Source organism: Bos grunniens, chromosome X (assembly GCF_055505025.1).
Source record: "Bos grunniens cultivar Pamir isolate PY7600 chromosome X, Bosgru_T2T1.0, whole genome shotgun sequence".
NCBI lineage: Eukaryota > Metazoa > Chordata > Mammalia > Artiodactyla > Bovidae > Bos > Bos grunniens.
The window spans coordinates 65,260,233-65,282,297 of NC_141194.1; the positions used below are offsets into that span (position 1 = coordinate 65,260,233).

The 22,065-nt window shown below is 37.7% G+C and overlaps 1 protein-coding gene across 6 annotated transcripts in view; it reads right to left on the bottom strand.

The window, feature by feature from the left end:
* The window catches only part of PHKA1 (phosphorylase kinase regulatory subunit alpha 1), a 172,316-nt gene that overhangs the window by 120,600 nt on the left and 29,651 nt on the right, over nucleotides 1-22,065 (bottom strand). For all 6 annotated transcript variants that reach the window (XM_086388926.1, XM_086388925.1, XM_086388924.1 and 3 more), the window contains exons 7-13: nucleotides 14,862-14,960; nucleotides 13,791-13,937; nucleotides 12,572-12,625; nucleotides 8,051-8,173; nucleotides 3,762-3,857; nucleotides 2,738-2,845; nucleotides 112-190 (exon numbers count right to left, since the gene is read on the bottom strand). In XM_086388926.1, the coding sequence (XP_086245052.1) occupies nucleotides 112-190; nucleotides 2,738-2,845; nucleotides 3,762-3,857; nucleotides 8,051-8,173; nucleotides 12,572-12,625; nucleotides 13,791-13,937; nucleotides 14,862-14,960 (706 nt within the window). The remainder of the gene's footprint in view (nucleotides 1-111; nucleotides 191-2,737; nucleotides 2,846-3,761; nucleotides 3,858-8,050; nucleotides 8,174-12,571; nucleotides 12,626-13,790; nucleotides 13,938-14,861; nucleotides 14,961-22,065) is intronic.

Here is a 22,065-nt window from a genome sequence, read left to right on the forward strand (position 1 = left end):
ATACATTTTTAAGCCTAACAAAATACTTCATAAAGAATAAAGTCATCATTTACTGGCCCAAATCAGACCTTTAATATAAAGTTTTTAGATGCTGGGAATAAGAATACATACCTTGAACCACAACATCTGGCTTTGGTACAGTAGAAAACCTACGATTTAGGGGATCAATTTCTCCAGGAGCTAAAAATCCCTAAAGAAAATCCATAAAAAAGACAGATTATTATATCTCCAAAGAAAGCTAATATTGGAGGAGAAACAACATACCAGTGCCAGAACTGCGTACCATAACATGTGAGAGGCAAGTACGGAAAGAAAGCAAATACCTTTACTGTATGAAAATGTTTAAATTCCTGAATTCACATCCAAATTAAATTTTGTCTGGAGTTAATTTCTAGTGGCTGCCACAAATTCTTTTTTGGAAATAGATGGGGTATAAAAGATAAACAGGAAGTTTTCTAGTTATACCTTCATTTTCTCTGCATGCACATGATTATACAATCAGATCACAATGTTTATAATCAATAATTTAAGTCATCAGTCCTGTTGCTTTCACATGTACTCATATGCACTCTATGCTTTCTTTTCAGCAGATATCTTTTGACTTGACCTGAGTCTCTGTCTTTGATGAAATGGGATGAATTCATCCACTTAGCCCTTAAGAATACCATTCATCTCCTCATTTTTTATTTATTTTTTTATTTTTTTTTAAATTTTGTTTTTAAACTTTACAATATTGTATTGGTTTTGCCAAATATCGAAATGAATCCGCCACAGGTACACATGTGTTCCCCATCCTGAACCCTCCTCCCTCCTCCCTCCCCATACCATCCCTCTGGGTCGTCCCAGTGCACCAGCCCCAAGCATCCAGTATCGTGCATCAAACCTGGACTGGCGACTCATTTCATACATTGATAGTATACATGTTTCAGTGCCATTCTCCCAAATCTTCCCACCCTCTCCCTCTCCCACAGAGTCCATAAGACTGTTCTATACATCAGTGTCTCTTAATAGCATTTAATTTATTCCAATTGAATGAGAAAGTCACCAAGATTTTAAACAAATCATTCTTCCCATTATTGCTACATTTATAATAATGTCAACCAAAGATAAACCTTTATGCTGTACACCTGAAACTCATAGTGATCTATATCAATTATACATCAAACCTGGGACAAACAAAACAAAAACAGCTGTAGAAAATAAACAAGTTACTTATAAATAAGTCAAAGAGTCTAGCTCAGAAAGGAAAGCTAAGTCCCACCCTAGATCCTCTAGGACAGTGGTCCCCAACCTTTTTTGGTACCAGGGACTGGTTTCATGGAAGACAGTTTTTCTACAGACTGAGGTGAGGGGCATGGTTTTAGGATGATTCAAACGCATTACATTTATTGGGGCTTCCCTTGTGGCTCAGCTTGTTAAGAATCTGCCTGCAATGTGGGAAACCTGGGTTCAATCCCTGGGTTTGGAAGATTCCCCTGGAGAAGGGAAAGGCTACCCACTCCAGTATTCTGTCCTGGAGAATTCCATGGACTATATAGTCCATGGGGTCGCAAAGAGTCGGACACAACTTTTACTTTCACTTATTTCTATTGGTATTACATCAGTTTCACCTCAGATCATCAGGTATTAGATCTTGGAGGTTCAGGATCCCTGCTCTAGGATTATAGGGTTATAATCCTATAATGCCTGGGTTATAGCTTATATGATAACCTATAATGGGGAAGTAGATTTGTCAACAAATCTGGAAAACTCTGACAAAGGGAAAGCTTCTTATGGCTCAAAATGTCAAGTGCTTCGTTAAGAACTGTATCAGCAGAGTTTAATGTAAAGAACTTATAAAGGGCCCCTTATCAACAAACAAAACACTATGATGCTCATAAACACTTGTCATGGTACCTAAAATTTTCTCATCAGTTGATTCAATTAAAGAATGAAACATTATGTTGCTTGGAAAAGTTAGCACTTAACTCCATTATAAGTCATTACTGAAAAAAAGTGAAAGTGTTAGTTGCTCAGTTGTGTCTGACTTTTTGTGACCCCATGGACTATAGCCCACCAGGCTTCTCTATCCATGGAATCCTCCAGGCAAGAATACTCGAGTGGGTAGCCATTCCCTTCTCCAGGGGATCTTTGTAACCCAGGGATTGAATCCGGGTCTTCTGCATCGCAGGCAGATTCTTTACCATTTGAGCCACCAGGGATAAATCAATTACTATCCAAGCACAATTACATTCACAGTCACCAGACAAGGCACCACGGGGCGTTTCCAGCCTGGTCTCAGAGCAACTTCAAGTACAGTACCAGGGTAGGAAGCCCTGGGCAAGCATGAGGGACATGGTTACCAGGGGGAAAGATTTTTGCCAAGGATTGGCCATGTACCCACTTTAAGGAACTGGAGGAAATTTTGTAATTAAGGCAGAATACAAAAGACTACTCACAAATATTGTTGTTGTTTAGTCGCTGAGGCATGTCTGACTCTTTTGCAACCCATGGATTGTAGCCTGCCAGGCTCCTCTGTCCATGGGTTTTCCCAGGCAAGAATATTGGAGTGGGTTGCATTTCCTAATCCAGGGGACCTTCCTGACCCAGGAATTGAACCTGGGTCTCCTGCACTGGCAGGTAGATTGTTATGACTGAGCCACCAGGGAAACTTGCACTCACGAATGAGTTACTGACAAATCTGTTTGTTATGGTGACTTAAGCAGAAAAGTAGAAGGGCCTTGAAGTTTCCCCTTACCTCTGCCATCAAGCTTCCTAAAATGTATAGAGACTGTCCCCACATATGAGGCAGTTTGCCCATGGGGACTCGGTCCACAGTGTGAGGATTTTTATATTCTTCATCAACCTAAATTAAAAAAAGATAACAAGATAAAGAAAAAGAAGGTTTAAGATACTAGACAACAAAAAGGGCGAGTCTGGACTGTGATTCATATTCTATAAAACAGTCACATACGCAATACACTACAAAGTCAAGCACTATGATAGCAGCCTAGGACAGTATTTCTCTAACTGTATGCACCACCTGAGGGTCTGGTCCAAAGGCAGATTCTGACTGAGTAGATGTGGGGGAAGGCCTGAAATCTGCATTTATAACAAGCTCTCAGGTGATGCTGCTGATGTTTCTGGGAGCTTAGTCCATTCAACCCCACTAGCATGGAAGACTGCGTGTCTCCCCCAGCTAATGTTCTGCAATGGGAGACGAGGAACAATGGTAATCCCAACTGGCATTTTGAGAAAATGGAGACATACTTTATTTTCTAAGCCTGATCTACTCAATTAATCACAGATGACTATATCACAGCAGAAAATATCAAATACTGAGAGTTCACACAGAACTTCACTCTACTTCAGCCTACTGATTTCCATGCCATTCTCAACTTTAAAGTTTGATTTTTTTAAAAAATTAATCTCTGAATAATTTATTTTATTTTTAAAAATTGAGATATAGCTGACATACAAAAAGGCCATATGTATTTAGCATATGCATCTTGATGAGTTTGAGGATAAATATACACCCATGAAACTACCACTGAAAGGTTTGGTCCTGCCCTCATCTCACTCAGCAATGGTGCCATAACCAAGCCTGCTTTAAAACTTTATTTTCAAAGGAATAAAATAATATTTTTATTGTCCTATACCTAAAGACAGACTCTAGAACATTAAAATCAAAAGATTAAAATTCATTTGAGTCAGACAAGACAGTCCTTTTGAGGTATGGCTTCTCTTCTCCCAGCTCCAGATGAGGGCACTGTCCAGCTCACCTTGTCAGGAGGAACACTGTACAACTCTGGCAGAAGTGGGACTCCGTTTTTGCCCTTGATGAGGACTGCTTCAAGAGCTTCTCTGTATTCTTGAACCTGTAGATAAAAGAAAAGGAGAACAAAGTTTATAGAGAATTACCTTTGGGGAGCTAGAAGAGGGTTGTAGCAAAGAAGATTCTATTGTAAAGGAATGTATTCACCTAGAGAAAGGGAGAAGAAAAGGAAGTAGCATTTACTAAATGCTTATTAGAGGTCAGATATTATGCTAGGAGTTTTGCATATGTTAATGGATTTAACTTTAATAACCATCCAGGTATGTGTAATTAAAGCCTATTTACAGGGAAATTAAGGCTCAAGGAAGTTATGAGCTTGTGGAAGATGACACAGCCAGTGCAAAGTTGAGTCCAGATTTGGGTCCAAGTCAACCTGCCTCCATGGGTCTACTTTTATCCACTATGTACTAACCTCAGTACAGCTTATTGACTGTACATGTAATTGCTTTTAAAACTGTATTGTCCCTGCCAAATTAAGTTTCTATTATGATCAAGTTTACATTTTTTGCTTAACAATTTGCTGTAGATTAGTAATACATAAAAAGTAAAAAAAAACATAATTTATGGTGGAAAAAATATACAGTCAGTTCTGCTGTAATAGTTGTTTTGAAAGCACAAATGTGTTCCAATGCACTTGATATATTAGAGAATGATTTGGAGCATAACATAAATTTCATATCTGCTTATGCACAATTTCAACCTGAGAATGCACTCAGCTGAAAGAAGTCTTGCAAGAATACACAACACACACACACATGTACACACCTCAGGAGAACTGTGAAACACAATCCACATGTGGTGTTATAACTTTCCATCCAATTTTAAGTAACTCTCCTACAACTCTCCAGCTGCTCTCTTATGGTCACTTTGGCTACATGGCTCTGTGCCTTTCCTTCTACTTAATTTCCCCCTCTATTCCCTCCTCAGCCTATTTTTATTCTTCTTCTCTGCTTAATATTCTTTTTTTTCCTCTCATGCTATCTCTTGAGGTATTGCTCAGTTGGTAAAGAATCCGCCTGCAATGCAGGAGACCCTGGTTCGAGTCCTGGGTTGGAAAGATCCTCTAGAAAAGGGATAGGCTACCCACTCCAGTATTCTTGGGCTTCCCTTGTGGCTCAGCTGGTAAAGAATCTGCCTGTAATGCGGGAGACCTGGGTTTGATCCCTGGGTTGGGAAGATCCCCTGGAGAAGGGAAAGGCTACCCACTCCAGTATTCTGGCCTGGAGAATTCCATGGACTGTATAGTTGCAGAGTCAGACACAACTGTGCGACTTTCACTCTCATGCTATCTCTCTTTTCTTCTCTTCCTTTGGCACATGGAGTGGCAAGCATGGGAGCCCTGTGAGGTGCACACATTCACAAGCAAACTTCAGCTGTTTTTCAAGTACAAGGGCTATATCTTTGTGGTATTTATGTATTTCTTAAACATTTAACATGTATAAAGCTGTGGTACTGCTTTTCAATTATGAGAAAACCAAACACTAAAAATTATATTTGAAATATGAAACAAGTTAATCCAAAATTTTAATAATAATATTAAATTTAATAAATATTTTAATAGTAGCATAATATTTTATATGCATGATCTCTAACTTAACATTTTCTTCTTGTTGAACATTTAAATTATCACCAGACTTAATTTGTATGAATGTAATAGTGATGAGCAGAATTGTACGTAAATGTATGCTACTTGCAAAATAATTTTCTCAGAATATAATTTTTGAAAGAGGAATGAATGAATGCTTTAATGCCATTAATGTCTATTTGTGGTACTGTTTTTATTAGGTTCCTATCATTTTGTATATATTTCTGAGAAACTTTTTAAGTGTTGTTCCCAGACCACATTTTCCCACAAGCCCTATAGTTTTTACTTCTCGAATATGCAGAGCATGGTAATTTTTAAGTAACATATGTGTCTCATTATAGCCAAACTGATTGTACCTTGCACTTATCACGTCTTTATCTGTGGAATTCAAAGAATTTTGGTGCTATACACTTCTTCAATGAAAAGAGAAAAATTATTCACATCATATGTACAGGCATATCTTGTTTTATTATACTTTATTGTGCTTCACAGAATCTGTGTTTTTTTGTTGTGTTTGTTTTTACAAACTGAAGGTTTGTAGCAACCCTGCATTGTGCAAATCTACTGGCACCATTTTTTCAACAGCATTTGCTCATTTTGTGTCTCTGTGTCATGTTTTTGGGAATTCTCACAGTATCTCAAAGCATGTAAAAGCAAAAGATTATGACCTATGGAAGGCTCAGATGATGCTTATTATTTTTTAGAAATAAACTATTTCTAATTAAGGTATATACATTGTTTTTTCTTTTAGCCATAAAATGCTATTATACACTTAATAGAATGTAGGATAAACATAACTTTTATAAGTACTGGGAAACAAAAAAATTTCATATTACTTGCTTTATTGACATATTTGCAATCTTTCTGCTGGTCTGGAACTGAACCTGTGAATCTCTGAGATATGCCTGCACAGAGAAACTAAAGAAGTCAATGACAGTACTTAGGCTACTCAGTGGTCAGTAGCAAAGTCGGGAAAAGAAAAGAATAAAAAAGAATCCAGGTCTTCCAACTCTTTTCTTCCTCCCAAGAGTTTAAAAAACCTAAATGTGCTTTATACTCAGTTGGCACATTTAACAAATCTTTCTTCGAGCAAGCACAGTTTTTGATAAGTTACTTTGTAGAATTTGAGAAGGACTGAAAAAAATGGTAGAATCAAAATAGGGTGGTCAAGATAAGGCAGGTATTTCTATTATTGTTTTTCTTGCTCAAAAAAATATACTCTATAATTTACTAAAGCTTAGAGAAATAACCCTTTATGCCCCTGAAACTTTGGTGTAACTCTATTATTTAAACTCACATTGGCAGTTGCAGACTACTATTGGCCAAAACATTCAAATTACACAAAGCTGTATTTTATGTAACTGAGTAAAATGAATTCCAAATGTGTTGTTTTTATGTCCAAGTTTAGAACACAGCCAATTTGCAGAATGCCTGACATTAACCTTACTTGATTAAATTGTCTAGTCTCACTGTTTCCCAACAATAGTTTCTGAACTACTTTATTTGTGTAGCTAAAAAAGCAATGATGACTGTGTTTCGGGGGTGAGGACAGGGTATAACTGGGTTGTTGTTTTGTTTTTTTGTTTTGTTTTGTTTTGTTTGCTAAAGCCAGAACATCATTTCCAACATTTGTTTTTTCAAAAGACATATAAAGTCAGGAGGTAAATTCAAGTATTTCTGATGACTAAGGCAAATAGACAGGATTTGCTATTCTGCTTTCTATATTTACTAAAAGTCAAGTCTGAGTGATAGCAATATCTAGGTCTTCTAACTCTTGTTTTTAAATTTAACACTATTTTGTATTGGGGTATATAGCTGGTTAACAATATTGTGATATTTCAGGTGAACAGTGAAAGGACTCAGCCATATATATACATGTATCCATTCTTCCCCAAACTATCTCCCATCCAGGCTTCCACATAACATTGAGCAGATTTCCCTGTGCTATACAGTAGGACCTTGTTGGTTATCCATTTAAAAATATAGCAGTGTGTTTCTAGGTCTTTTAACTCTTTTTGTTGGAGGGGGGGAATGTAGTCAAAATTTTACTGTTTTCAATTACTTAATTTAATTGGAGGATAATAACTTTACAATATTATGATGGTTTTTGCCATACATCAATGTGAATTTGCCACAGATATTTATGTTCCCCCCATCCTGAACTCCCCTTCCACCTCCCTTCCTGCTCTGTCCCTCTGGGTTGTCCCAGAGCACTGGCTTTTGGTGCCCTGCTTCATGCATCAAACTTGCACTGTTCATCTGTTTTACATATGGTAATGTACACGTTTCAGTGCTATTCTCTAATATAGTACCCTCAACTACTAGTCTCTAGGAAAGTGGTACTTAACCTTTTGGGAACCAGGGACCAGCTTTGTGGAAAAGAAGTTTTCCACAGACCTAGGGGCATGTGGTGATTTCAGGATGATACAAGTGCATTACATTTGTTGTACACTTTATTTCTACTATTATTACATCAGCTTTACCTCGGCTCATCAGGCATTGGATCCTGGAGGTCAGGACCCCTGTGAAGACCACTCTGTGTCCTCCCTATTAGGAAGACTTCCATTTGGGCATAAGGTCAGCACAGTCATTAACTGAAAGAGGGAGACGTAATAACAATCTGCTGAAAAGCCCTTTCCCCAGTGCATTACCTGTTCTGCATTGCCACTGAAGACCCCATCGAGGATAAAGTATGTCCAGAACAACGGCCATTCACACTCAATGTTTTCAAATAACTTCAGCTCAGCTGGTTCATAGTACAGACGATTGGGATCCTAGTAAAGACAATAAACAAAGTCTGTCTTATTACTCCAAGATCAGACTATACCTTTAGTTCAGAGGTTTTACAACACAGTCTTTCATCACTAATAGTTTGTTTCAGAGAAGGCAGCTCACATATACACTCTCCTCCTTTAGTGGTGGCTCAGACAGTAGAGTCTGTCTGCAATGCAAGAGACCTGGCTTCAATCCCTGGGTTGGGAAGATCTCCTGGAAAAGGGAATGGCTACCCAATCCAGTATTATTGCTTGGAGAATTCCATGGACAGAAGAGTGTGGCGGCCTACAGTTCATGGGGTCACAAAGAGTTGGATACAACTGAGCGACTAACACTTTGTCATGTGGTTCTAACTAGTAGAACTAGGACAAAAATGATACTACAGGCAGATGTATGAGGAAGTGAGACTAATTTGTAATAACCTTGAGTTTGGTTTTGTACTTGTTAACTTTGAGGTAGTAGCAGAACATACAAATAAAAATGTTTAGAAAGACAGCAAGTTGGGAATCATCCTTGAAGATGTGACATGTGAAACACAAGTTATAGCTGTAGTACCTATATACAATGAACAAGCAGCCCAAGAACAGAAACATGGTAAATCCTCAGTTTGGTGAAGGAGAACAGAAAGAGCAGAAAATTAGGATGGCAATGAGTCGTGGAAATTAAAATAGGAAAAGAATTTCAAGAAAATGTAGTGGTAGGTAACAGAGACACCAAACCTATTTTTATTGTGTATTTTTCAGTGTCTATAGTGAAATCAGTAAAATCTAGTTACACTCCATAAAACTATATAAAACTATCTACCCATTGTAATTTGGATTATGATTTGAATAAAATTAAATTCATCTAAAAAAAAGAGAATAAGGACTGAGAAAATGCTACTAGATTGGTTACTCAGGAGATTATGATGATATTTCAGAGTACAATTTTAATAGATTAGTAGGGGCAGAAGTCAAAAGGCCTAAAGTATAACAGGGAAGAGAGGAAGTAAACCAGAAGAGTTTGAGCTGAGTAATTAAAAAAATTATCAGATCAGATAAGATCAGACCAGTCACTCAGTCGTGTTCGACTCTTTGCGACCCCATGAATCGCAGCACACCAGGCCTCCCTGTCCATCACCAACTCCCGGAGTTCACTCAGACTCACGTCCATCGAGTCAGTGATGACATCCAGCCATCTCATCCTCTGTCGTCCCCTTCTCCTCCTGCCCCCAATCCCTCCCAGCATCAGAGTCTTTTCCAATGAGTCAACTCTTCGCATGAGGTGGCCAAAGTACTGGAGTTTCAGCTTTAGCATCATTCCTTCCAAAGAACTCCCAGGGCTGATCTCCTTCAGAATGGACTGGTTGGATCTCCTTGCAGTCCAAGGGACTCTCAAGAGTCTTCTCCAACACCACAGTTCAAAAGCATCAATTCTTGGGCCCTCAGCCTTCTTCACAGTCCAACTCTCACATCCATACATGACCACAGGAAAAACCATAGCCTTGACTAGACGAGCCTTTGTTGGCAAAGTAATGTCTCTGCTTTTGAATATGCTATCTAGGTTGGTCATAACTTTCCTTCCAAGGAGTAAGCGTCTTTTAATTTCATGGCTGCAGTCACCATCTGCAGTGATTTTGGAGCCCAGAAAAATAAAGTCTGACACTGTTTCCACTGTTTCCCCATCTATTTCCCATGAAGTGATGGGACCGGATGCCATGATCTTTGTTTTCTGAATGTTGAGCTTTAAGCCAACTTTTTCACTCTCTACTTGCACCTTCAACAAGAGGCTTTTTAGTTCCTCTTCACTTTCTGCCATAAGGGTGGTGTCATCTGCATATCTGAGGTTATTGATATTTCTCCCGGCAATCTTGATTCCAGCTTGTGTTTCTTCCAGTCCAGCGTTTCTCATGATGTAATCTGCATATAAGTTAAATAAACAGGGTGACAATATACAGCCTTGAGGTACTCCTTTTCCTATTTGGAACCAGTCTGTTATTCCATGTCCAGTTCTAACTGTTGCTTCCTGACCTGCATACAAATTTCTCAAGAGGCAGATCAGGTGGTCTGGTATTCCCATCTCTTGAAGAATTTTCCACAGTTTATTGTGATCCACACAGTCAAAGGCTTTGGCATAGTCAACAAAGCAGAAATAGATGTTTTTCTGGAACTCTCTTGCTTTTTCTATGATCCAGCGGATGTTGGCAATTTGATCTCTGGTTCCTCTGCCTTTTCTAAAACCAGCTTGAACATCAGGAAGTTCACAGTTCACGTATTGCTGAAGCCTGGCTTGGAGCATTTTAAGCATTACTTTACTAGCGTGTGAGATGAGTGCAATTGTGCGGTAGTTTAAGCATTCTTTGGCATTGCCTTTCTTTGGGCTTGGAATGAAAACTGACCTTTTCCAGTCCTGTGGCCACTGCTGAGTTTTCCAAATTTGCTGGCATATTGAGTGCAGCACTTTCAGAGCATCATCTTTCAGGATTTGAAATAGCTCAGCTGAAATTCCATCACCTCCACTAGCTTTGTTCGTAGTGATGCTTTCTAAGGCCCACTTGACTTCACATTCCAGGATGTCTGGCTCTAGGTCAGTGATCACACCATCGTGATTATCTGGGTCATGAAGATCTTTTTGTACAGTTCTTCTGTGTATTCTTGCCATCTCTTTTTGATATCTTCTGCTTCTGTTAGGTCCATACCATTTCTGTCCTTTATCGAGTCCATCTTTGCATGAAATGTTCCTTTGGTATCTCTGATTTTCTTGAAGAGATCTCTAGTCTTTCCCATTCTGTTGTTTTCCTCTATTTCTTTGCATTGATTGCTGAAGAAGGCTTTCTTATCTTTTCTTGCTATTCTTTGGAAGTCTGCATTCAGATGTTTATGTCTTTCCTTTTCTCCTTTGCTTTTCACTTCTCTTCTTTTCACAGCTACTTGTAAGGCCTCCCCAGACAGCCATTTTGCTGTTTTGCATTTCTTTTCCACGGGGATGGTCTTGACCCCTGTCTCCTGTACAATGTCACGAACCTCATTCCATAGTTCATCAGGCACTCTATCTATCAGATCTAGGCCCTTAAATCTGTTTCTCACTTCCACTGTATAATCAAAAGGGATTTGATTTAGGTCATACCTGAATGGTCTAGTTGTTTTCCCTACTTTCTTCAATTTAAGTCTGAATTTGGCAATAAGGAGTTCATGATCTGAGCCACAGTCAGCTCCTGGTCTTTTTTTTGCTGACTGTATAGAGCTTGTCCATCTTTGGCTGCAAAGAATATAATCAATCTGATTTTGGTGTTGACCATCTGGTGATGTCCATGTGTAGAGTCTTCTCTTGTGTTGTTGGAAGAGGGTGTTTGTTATGACCAGTGCATTTTCTTGGCAAAACTCTATTAGTCTTTGCACTGCTTCATTCCGTATTCCAAGGCCAAATTTGCCTGTTACTCCAGGTGTTTCTTGACTTCCTACTTTTGCATTCCAGTCCCCTATAATGAAAAGGACATCTTTTTTGGGTGTTAGTTCTAAAAGGTCTTGTAGGTCTTCATAGAAGTGTTCAACTTCAGCTTCTTCAGTGTTACTGGTTGGGGCATAGACTTGGATTACTGTGATATAATGGCTCTCAACCAGCTGACCTGAGCTACATTGCCAATGAAAGTAAGTAACAATCACTCATTCCCTTTTTCATAATACTTAATTTTCTTCATTGATATTTCCAAGGAAAATTTTTGACAAGTGGAACAAAAGAAAGTTAACTTTTAAAGATCAAGTACTATTTAGAATTAATCAACTGCAAAAGGTGGAAGGGATCCAAAAGGATCTACTGACAGAAAGAGTTTTCCTTTGTAATTATTGAATATTTCAGGAGGAATACTTTGAGACCATGTAAATATTCTGTTTCTGCCAAAATTTTCATCCAGTGATTTAAGCATCCATCACTAGCTCTTTTTTGAAACTAAACAACTTCACGAGGTGGAAGGATGTACTGCTGCTAAGTCACTTCAGTCGTGTCCGACTCTACGCGACCCCATAGAGGGCAGCCCACCAGGCTCCCCCATTCCTGGGATTCTCCAGGCAAGAACACTGGAGTGGGTTGCCATTTCCTTCTCCAGTGCATGAAAGTGAAAAGTGAAAGTGAAGTTGCTCAGTTGCGTCCGACCCTCAGCGACCCCATGGACTGCAGCCTTCCAGGCTCCTCCGTTCATGGGATTTTCCAGGCAAACAGTTTCCTCTATTTTATTTAATATGGAACAGCTCACAGAGAAAACCTCACAACTAATCCCCAAACAGGAAGCAAGCATCAGTCATTGTTACCCTATTTACTAATTATTTGAAGTAATATTGATGAGATACATATTTTATCTGAATGAAGCTGCAGTTAGTAGTGACCATTCTATCTTGGACTCATTTTTGGGAAAACAAACCTACCTCTTTAGGAGTTTTATATCCATCTCGTAGAAAGCGACAACAACCATAACGACCCTGGAAATGCAGAGGAAACAAGTAAGAAGCACGTACATTGGTACAGCAATATAATTAATCAGAAATGCATCCTCTCCAACAGCTACATGTGCCAACCTATCAACAACATAGAAATTATACCTAAAAAATAATTTTAAAAAACTCTGCTATCAGTCCAGCAACAGAAATCAATTTTAGCAATGTGATTTCAAGTGAGGGCTAAGTTATAGGCTCTTCCCTAAAGCAAAGTTCTTATTTTATCTTCTCCATGGCTTTCTACCATCGGATAAGTCTATGACAGCCCAATTACGAACCTATGTGGTTCTGCTCACACAATTCTTACAAGACTGCAGGGTTTTTTTTTTTTTTAAAGGAAACACATTTTAAAAATTTTGAGATCATTTGAGACTTACAGAAGAGTTCCCAAAACAGTCAGAGTCCCCATATTTCCTTCAACCACTGTTCCCTAATGTTAACATCTTATATAACCATAGAACATTTTGTTGTTTCTGTTGTTTAGTTGCCAAGTCATGTCCCACTCTTTTGTGGCCCACCAGGCTCCTCTGTACATGGGATTTCCCAGGCAAGAATACTGGAGTGGGTTGCCATTTGCTTCTCCAGGGGATCTTCCTGACTCAGGAATTAAACCTGCATCTCCTGCATTGGCAGGCATATTCTTTCCCACTGAGTCATCTGGGAAGCCCATAGGACATTCACCAAAACTAAAAAACTAACCTTGGTACAACACTACTAACCAAAGTACATAACTTATTTGCATTTCACCAGACTTTTTACTAACGCTTTTTTTCTATTCCAGTATCCAGTTTACGGTCCCACTGCATTTAGCTGTCATGTTTCCTTAGTCTAATCTGTGACCATTCTTCAGTCTTTCCTTGTTTTTCATCATCTCAGCGTTTTTGAAGAGCATCTGCCAGTTATTTTGTAGAATGTCCCTGAATTTGGTTTGAGGTACTGCGTTCTTAGGAAAGACATCACAGACGTGCTAGGCACTTCTCAGTGCACTGTATCAGGGCATATACATGATATTACTATTACTTATTACTGGTGATGTTAACTCTGATTGCTTGGTTAAATCACTGACACAGGTCACATTCAAGGCCCACAAAGATACTAATTTTGCCTTAAAATTAGAGCCCTAAAGAAAGAAAGGCACATATGGACATACTTGAAGCTTGGTGATGATTTCCTGTTTTGTGAGCTCCACCAACTGGTTATCCTCTACTGCAAAGGCTGGGAAGGAAATAACTGAAAGTAAACTAGCATCAACTTCTTTAGATGTTGAAGCCCGGGGGAGTATTGAATTAAGGATAGACTGAAAGAAAGGAAAGAAAGGAAGTCAAATGTAGCACATTAGTAAGTGGCCTGGGATTATAAAATTAATAGCTTTAATTTCAAAAGATTTATGTTGAAGAAAATAATTTAAATGAAAATCTAAAAATGATTCAATAGTGAGAGCTTAGAAGACTAGCTACTTCTATAAATCCTTCCTTGTCTTAATCATTCTCTCAGTGTTTCCTAATCCTGATTTTTAAGCAGCTGCCAATGGATAAAGAATACTCTAAGCATCATTTTTCCATCCATAATCCTGTTGCTCCATTAACAACTATTTAAGCATAAATAAAGCTGCTGGGAAGCAGGATATAGAAAGCTTAGCTCCTATATCCCCCAAATTTATCTTATTTGAAAATTTTGCATTTTTAAAATTAGAAAGTAAGATTATATTCACTAGAACACCATGGGGGTCCAATCAGGGTTTGAAGAAGATGGGAAAAGCCATACTGTCAATGACAAGAACCTTTATCTTTCAATATATGAAGTAATCTTAAACAAAACTGAAGATATGCATTTACCATGTAAACAGTCTAATCTCCAAACATCTAACCTTAGCACCAGTGGGGACAAGAGAAATATTCAGAACCACTATCAAAAAGAACACTCAAAATCTATCACCTCTTGTTCTCTTGGTATATTTAGAAAAGGAGATACAATAGAGGATAATTTCATACACTGTGATGGGATTCCTTTATAATGTTGGGTGAGAGAACAGGACTATGATCTCTGTTATTGCTCATGCCACATCAGGTTTATCTCTATAGGATGCTTAATAAGACATTTTTGGCACATGATAATAAATCATATTATGTATTCTCATTCAGTTATCCTTATTCTAAAGCTCATGCTAAATTTGAGTCTGAGTAAAAATATATTTTTCTATAATATGGTCCAATCCTCTTACCTGGCAGTGTTGTACTTCATCAGCTAGGACATGGATAACTGACTGCGGCCCACCCTTCACACCAAACAGGTCCAGTTCATCTAATGCTTCCAGGGCTGCCTTTGAGGAACAAAGGAGGAAAGGACAACTTTAGCACTATAAAGACGTATATTTCTTATTCTTATTCTTCTATCCTGGTATATCAATGCACATGATGCCATTTTAAATATGTTTAGCAGAACAGAAAATATAATAACATTCTTTATTCACAGGGGTCTCTTAGGTTTTTTTTTTTTTTTTGGGTTTCCCAAATTGTCCCAGAGACATTTGAGATGGAGGTTGTAGTCATACTTTCATGATTAAAAACCCTCAACAAATTCAGTATAGAAGGAACACACGTCAACATAATAAAGGCCATATACAACAAACCCACAGCGAATTCAATGGTGAAAAATTGAAAGTTTTCCTGTAAGATAAAAGCAAGGCAAGAATACCCACTCTCAGCACTCTGAAGTACTACTTCAACATAGTACTGGAAGGCCTAGCTAAAGCAATTAGCCAAGAAAAAGAAATAAAAGATACCTGAATCAGAAAGGAAGCAATGAAATTGTCATTATTTGTGGATGATATGGTCTCATATATAGAAAACCCTAGACTCAACCAACAATCTATCAGAATTAATCAACAAATTCAGTAAATTTTCAGGATATAAAACAAAAATACAGAAATCAGTGGTGTTTTCTATACAGTAATGACAAAATAACTAAAAAATAAATAAAAGTATCACATTCACAATAGCATCACCAGCAATAAAATACTTAAGAATAGATTTAACTGAAGAGGTGAAAGATCTGTACAATGAAAAACAATACGTTGATGAAAGAAATTGAAGACAAAAACAAATGGAAAGATATCGCCATGTACATGGATCAGAAGAATTAATATTGTTAAACTGTCTATACTACCCAGTCATCTATAGATCCAATGCAATCTGTATAAAAATTCCAATGGCATTTTTCACAGAAAAAAAACCCTACAATTTGTAAGGAACTACAAAAGACACCATATAGCCAAAGCAATTATCAAAAAGAAAAACAATGCTGAAGGCATCACAGATCCTGATTTCAAACTATGCTACCAAGCTATAGTAATTAAAACAGTATGATATAGGCATTAAAGCAGACATACAAACTGATAAAACAGAATAGAGAGCCCAGAAATAAATCTCTGTATTTACAGTCAGTTAATATTTTATAAGGGAGCCAGCAACACTCAATGAGAAAAGGATAGTCTCTTCAACAAACGGTTTTGGGAAAATTGGATAATCACACACAGAACAATGAAATTGTACCCCTATCTTACACCACACATACAAATTAACTCAAAATGGATTAACATAAGACCTGATAAACATAAAACTCCTTCACATTGGTCTTGGCAATTATTTTTTTAGATATGACACCAAAATCATAAGCAACAAAAGCAAAAATCAATACAAGGGACTACATCAAACTAAAAAGCTTCTAAACAACAGAAGAAACAATCAAAAAGATGAAAAAGAACTCCTAAAGAAGACCCTCTAGTCATCTGTTGCAATCCAAAGTCTGTCCATGTGGCAAGCAATACCGAGTTTTTGCTGAGTCAGAGACCTTTGTTGTGTTCTTGTGCACTGGCTTCTGGAACTCAAGTAAAGGCCCTTTCATTTTGGGTGAAATTCCTGTTGGTAGATTAGACCTAGACTAGTCTTTGGAGAGAGATCAAGCCCTGAACCTTCAGAGTGGGAACACTGACTCCAAGACCCTAGCCAACCAGAGAACTAACCCTTCAGTTCAGTCGCTCAGTTGTGTCCGACTCTTTGTGACCCCATGAATTGCAGCACGCCCGGCCACCCTACCCATCACCAACTCCTGCAGTTCATCTAAACTCATGTCCACTGAGTTGGTGATACCATCCAATCATCTCATCCTCTGTCGTCCCGTTCTCCTGCTGCCCTCAATCATTCCCAGCATCAGGGTCTTTTCCAATGAGTCAGCTCTTTGCATCAGGTGGCCAAAGTATTGGAGTTTCAGCTTCAACATCAGTCCTTCCGAAGAACACCTAGGACTTATCTCCTTTAGGATGGACTGGTTGGATCTCCTTGCAGTCCAAGGGATTCTCAAGAGTCTACTCCAACACCATAGTTAAAAGGCATCAATTCTTCAGTGCTCAGCTTTCTTTATAGTCCAACTCTCACATCTGTACATGACTACTGGAAAAACCATAGCCTTGACTAGACGGAACTCTGTTGACAAAGTAATGTCTCTGCTTTTGAATATGCTATCTAGGTTGGTCATAACTTTCCTTTCAAGGAGTAAGCATCTTTTAATTTCATGGCTGCAGTCATCATCTGCAGTGATTTTGGAGCCCCCCAAAATAAAGTCAGCCATTGTTTCCACTGTTTCCCCATCTATTTGCCATGAAATGATGGGCCCAGATGCCATGATCTTAGTTTTCTGAATGTTGATCTTTAAGCCAACTTTTTCACTCTCCTCTTTCACTTTCATCAAGAGGCTCTTTAGTTCTTCTTCACCTTCTGGCATCAGGGTAGTGTCATCTGCATATCTGAGGTTATTGATATGTCTCCCAGCAATCTTGATTCCAGCTTGTGCTTCTTCCAGCCCAGCGTTTCTCATGATGTACTCTGCATATAAATTAAATAAGCAGAGTGACAATATACAGCCTTGACAAACTCCTTTTCCTATTTGGAACCAGTCTGTTGTTCCATGTCCAGTTCTAACTGTTGCTTCCAACCTGCATATATGTTTCTCAAGAGGCAGGTCAGGTGGTCTAGTATTCCCATCTCTTTCAGAATTTTCCACAGTTTATTGTGATCCAGACAGTCAAAGGCTTTGGCATAGTCAATAAAGCAGAAATAGATGTTTTCTGGAACTCACTTGCTTTTTTGATGATCCAGCAGATGTTGGCAATTTGATCTCTGGTTCCTCCGCCTTTTCTAAAACCAGCTTGAACATCAGGAAGTTCACGGTTCCTGTATTGCTGAAGCCTGGCTTGGAGAATTTTGAGCATTACTTTACTAGCGTGTGAGATGAGTGCAATTGTAGAGGAAGGGACAATTCCAAACTCATTCTATGAGGCCACCATCACCCTGATACCAGACAAAGACAACATACAAAAAAGAAAACTACAGGCCAATATCACTGATGAACATTGATGCAAAAATCCTCAACAAAATTTTAGCAAATAGAATTCAGCAACACATCCAAAAGCTCAACCATTATCAAGTTGGGTTTATTTCAGGAATGCAAGGATTTTTCAATATATGCAAATCAATCAATCAATCAATGTGATACACTATATTAACAAATTGAAAGATAAAAACCATATGCATCTCAATAGATGCAGAAAAATCCTTTGACAAAATTCAGCACCTATTTATGATCAAAACTCTTCAAAAAATGGGCATAGAAGGAACCTGCCTCAACATAGTAAAGGCCTTATAGGCTAAGCCTACAGCAAACATTATTCTCAATGGTGAAAACTGAAAGCATTCTCCCTAAGATAGAAACAAGACAAGGGTGTCCACTTTCACCACCATTATTCAACATAGCTCTGGAAGTCCTAGCTACAGCAATCAGAGAAGAAAAAGAAATAAAAGGAATCCAGATCAGAAAAGAAGTAAAGTAGATGACATGATACTGTACATAGAAAACTCTAAAGACAATATCAGAAAATTACTAGAGGTAATCAGTGAATTTAGCAAAGTTGCAGGATACAAATCAATATACAGGAATCACTTGTATTTCTATATACTAACAATGAAAAAATCAGAAAGAGAAATTAAGGAATCAATCCCATTCACCACTGCAACAAAAAGAATTAAATATCTAGGAACACACTTGCCTAACGAGACAAAAGAACTGTACACAGAATATTATAAGACACTAATGAAAGAAATCAAAGATGACATAAACAGATGGAGAGATATTCCATGTTCCTGGGAAGGAAGAATCAATATTGTGAAAATGACTATACTACCAAATGCAATCTACAAATTCAATGTGATCCCTATAAAATTACCAATGGCATTTTTCAGAGATCTAGAACAAAAAATTTCACAATTCATATGGAAACACAAAAGACCCTGAATAGCCAAAGCAGTCTTTAGCAAGAAGAATGGAGCTGGAGGAATCAACCTTCCTGACTTCAGATTATACTACAAAGCTACGGTCATCAAGACAGTATGGTACTGGCACAAAAACAGAAATATTGACCAATGGAACAAGACAGAAATCCCAGAAATAAACTCATGCACCTATGGATACCTTATTTTTGACAAAGGATCCAAGAATATACCATGGGGCAGAGATAGCCTCTTCAATAAATGGTGCTGAGAAAACTGTACAGCTATGTGTAAAAGAATGAAATTAGAACACTTCCTAACAGCATACACAAAGATAAACTCAAAATGGATTAAAGGCCTAAATATAAGACCAGAAACTATAAAACTCTTAGAGGGAAACATAGGCAGAACCCTCGATGACATAAACCAAAGCAAGATTCTCTGTGACCCATTTCCTAGAGTAACGGAAATAAAACCAAAATTAAACAAGTGGGGCCTGATGAAAATTAAAAGCTTTTGCATAGTAAAGGAAACTATAAGCAAGGTGAAAAGACAACCCTCAGAATGGGAGAAAATAATAGCAAATGAAACAACTGACAAAGGATTAATTTCCAAAATATACAAGCAGTTCATACAACTCAATGCCAGAAAAACAAACAGCCCAATCAAAAAGTGGGAAAAAGACCTAAACAGACATTTCTCCAAAGAAGACATACAGGTGGCTAACAAACACATGAAAAGATGCTCAACATCACTCATTATTAGAGAAATGCAAATAAAAACTACAATGAGCTATCACCTCACACCGGTCAGAATGGCCATCATCAAAAAGTCTACAAACAATAAATGCTGGAGAAGGTGTGGAAAAAATGGAACGCTCTAGCACTCTTGGTGGGAATGTAAATTGATACAGCCACTATGGAAGACGGTATGGAGATTCCTTTAAACAAACTAGGAATAAAACCACTATATGACCCAGCAATCCCACTCCTAGGCATATACCCTGAGGAAACCAAAATTGAAAAAGACACATGTATCCTATTGTTCATTTAAGCACCATTTACAATAGTTAGGACATGGAAGCAACCTAGATGTCCATCGACAGATGAATGGATAAAGAAGTTGTGGTACATATACACAATGGAATATTACTCAGGCACAAAAAGAAATGCATTTGAGTCAGTTCTGATGAGGTGGATGAAACTAGAACCTATTATACAGAGTGAAGTCAGTCAGAAAGAGAAAGATAAATACCATATTCTAATGCATATATATGGAATCTAGAAAAATGGTACTGAAGAATTTATTTCCAGGGCAGCAATGGAGAAACAGACATAGAGAATAGACTTATGGACATGGGGAGAGGGAAAGAAAGGGTGAGATGTACGGAAAGAGTACATGGAAACTTATATTACCATATGTAAAATAGATATCCAACAGGGAATTTGCTGTATGGCTCAGGAAACTCAAACAGGGGCTCTGTATCAATCTAGAGGGGTGGGATGGGGTGGGAGGGAGGTTCAAAAGATAGGGGATATATGTATACCTATGGCTGATTCATGTTGAGGTTTGACAGAAAACAAGAAATTTCTGTGAAGTAATTATCCTTCAATATAAAAATAAATTAAAAAAAGAAAAGGAAAAACAAAAGACATAAGGCAGCCCACAGCATGGGAGAGACTTTTTGTGAAACACATATCTAATAAGAAGTTTATATCAAAAATATATAAAGAACTCATACAATTCAATAACATAAAAACAAATAATTCAATTAAAAATGGGCAAAGGAATTGACTACACAGTTTTTCCAAAGAGAACATAGAAATGGCCAGCAGGAACATGAAAAGATGCCCAACATGACTAATCAAAAGGGAAATACAAGTCAAAACCACAATCACCTCACATATTTCAGAATGGTTATCATAAAAAAAGATAAGTATTGGTGATGATGTAGATAAAAGAGAGCCTTGTACACACTTGAGAGAAATACAAGTTGTTTCAGCAACTATGGAAAATAATAACTATGGATGTTACTCAGAAAAAATAAAAAATAGAACTCCCATATGATCCAGAAATTTCTCTGTTGGGTCTATATCCAAGGGAAATAAAAACAGGATATCGAAATATATGCACTCCTATGTTTACTGCAGCATCATTGATAATATAGAGAAATGATTTGTTTCCATCAACAGATGAATGGATAAAGAAAATGTGAAGTATATGTGTGGGCACCTGCCTGTGTGTGTGTGTGTAATGGATTATCATTCAGCCATAAGAAAGAAGGAAATCCTATCATTTATGACAACTTGGATGTACCTTGAGGGCTTTATACTAAATGAGATGTCAGGCAAATATTATATCACTTCTGTGTGGAACCTAAAAAAGTTAAACTCATAAAAACAGAGTAGAATGAGTTGTCATTTAAGCATTAATTCCCTGTAATAGAATCACTGGGTCAAAGGGTATAAACAATTTTTAAGACATAATGCTACATTCCCTTCCATGCAGTTTGTACCAATATAACTAACACCAGCTATGTACTAACTTCTTTCATGCAAACCAAGTATTACCTCTGAAATTTTTCCTAATTTGATAGAAAAATGGTGAGTCAGTTGCATTAATTTGCTACCAAGGTTGAATATTCTTTCAAATATTTATTAGTTATTTGTAGCTTCTCAATTATGAGACAGAACTGACTTAATCTTTGGGATAGAGGTAATTCTGGAAACTTTCCTTGGAGAAATCATGTCTAACTGACACCTAATGGGTTGTACAGATATCATCCAGGAACAAAATAATTAACAATTACAAGGGGGAAATAGGAAATTTACAGCAGAGAAATATGGCAGATACCACCTTAATGAAGTCATCAAACAACATAAACAATAATGAGATAAATCCACAGCTGTACTTCCTGATGATGTACTGAGGACACATCATTATCTCTGTGGTATTATTGTAAAAAATGCATAGCTTGATTCAAATCATGAGGAAATATCACACAAAATCAAACTGAAGGACATCCTATAAAACAACTGGCCTATAATCTTTAAAAATGCCAAGATCATAAAAGGTAAGTCAAGTCTGAAGTATTATTCCAAGTTA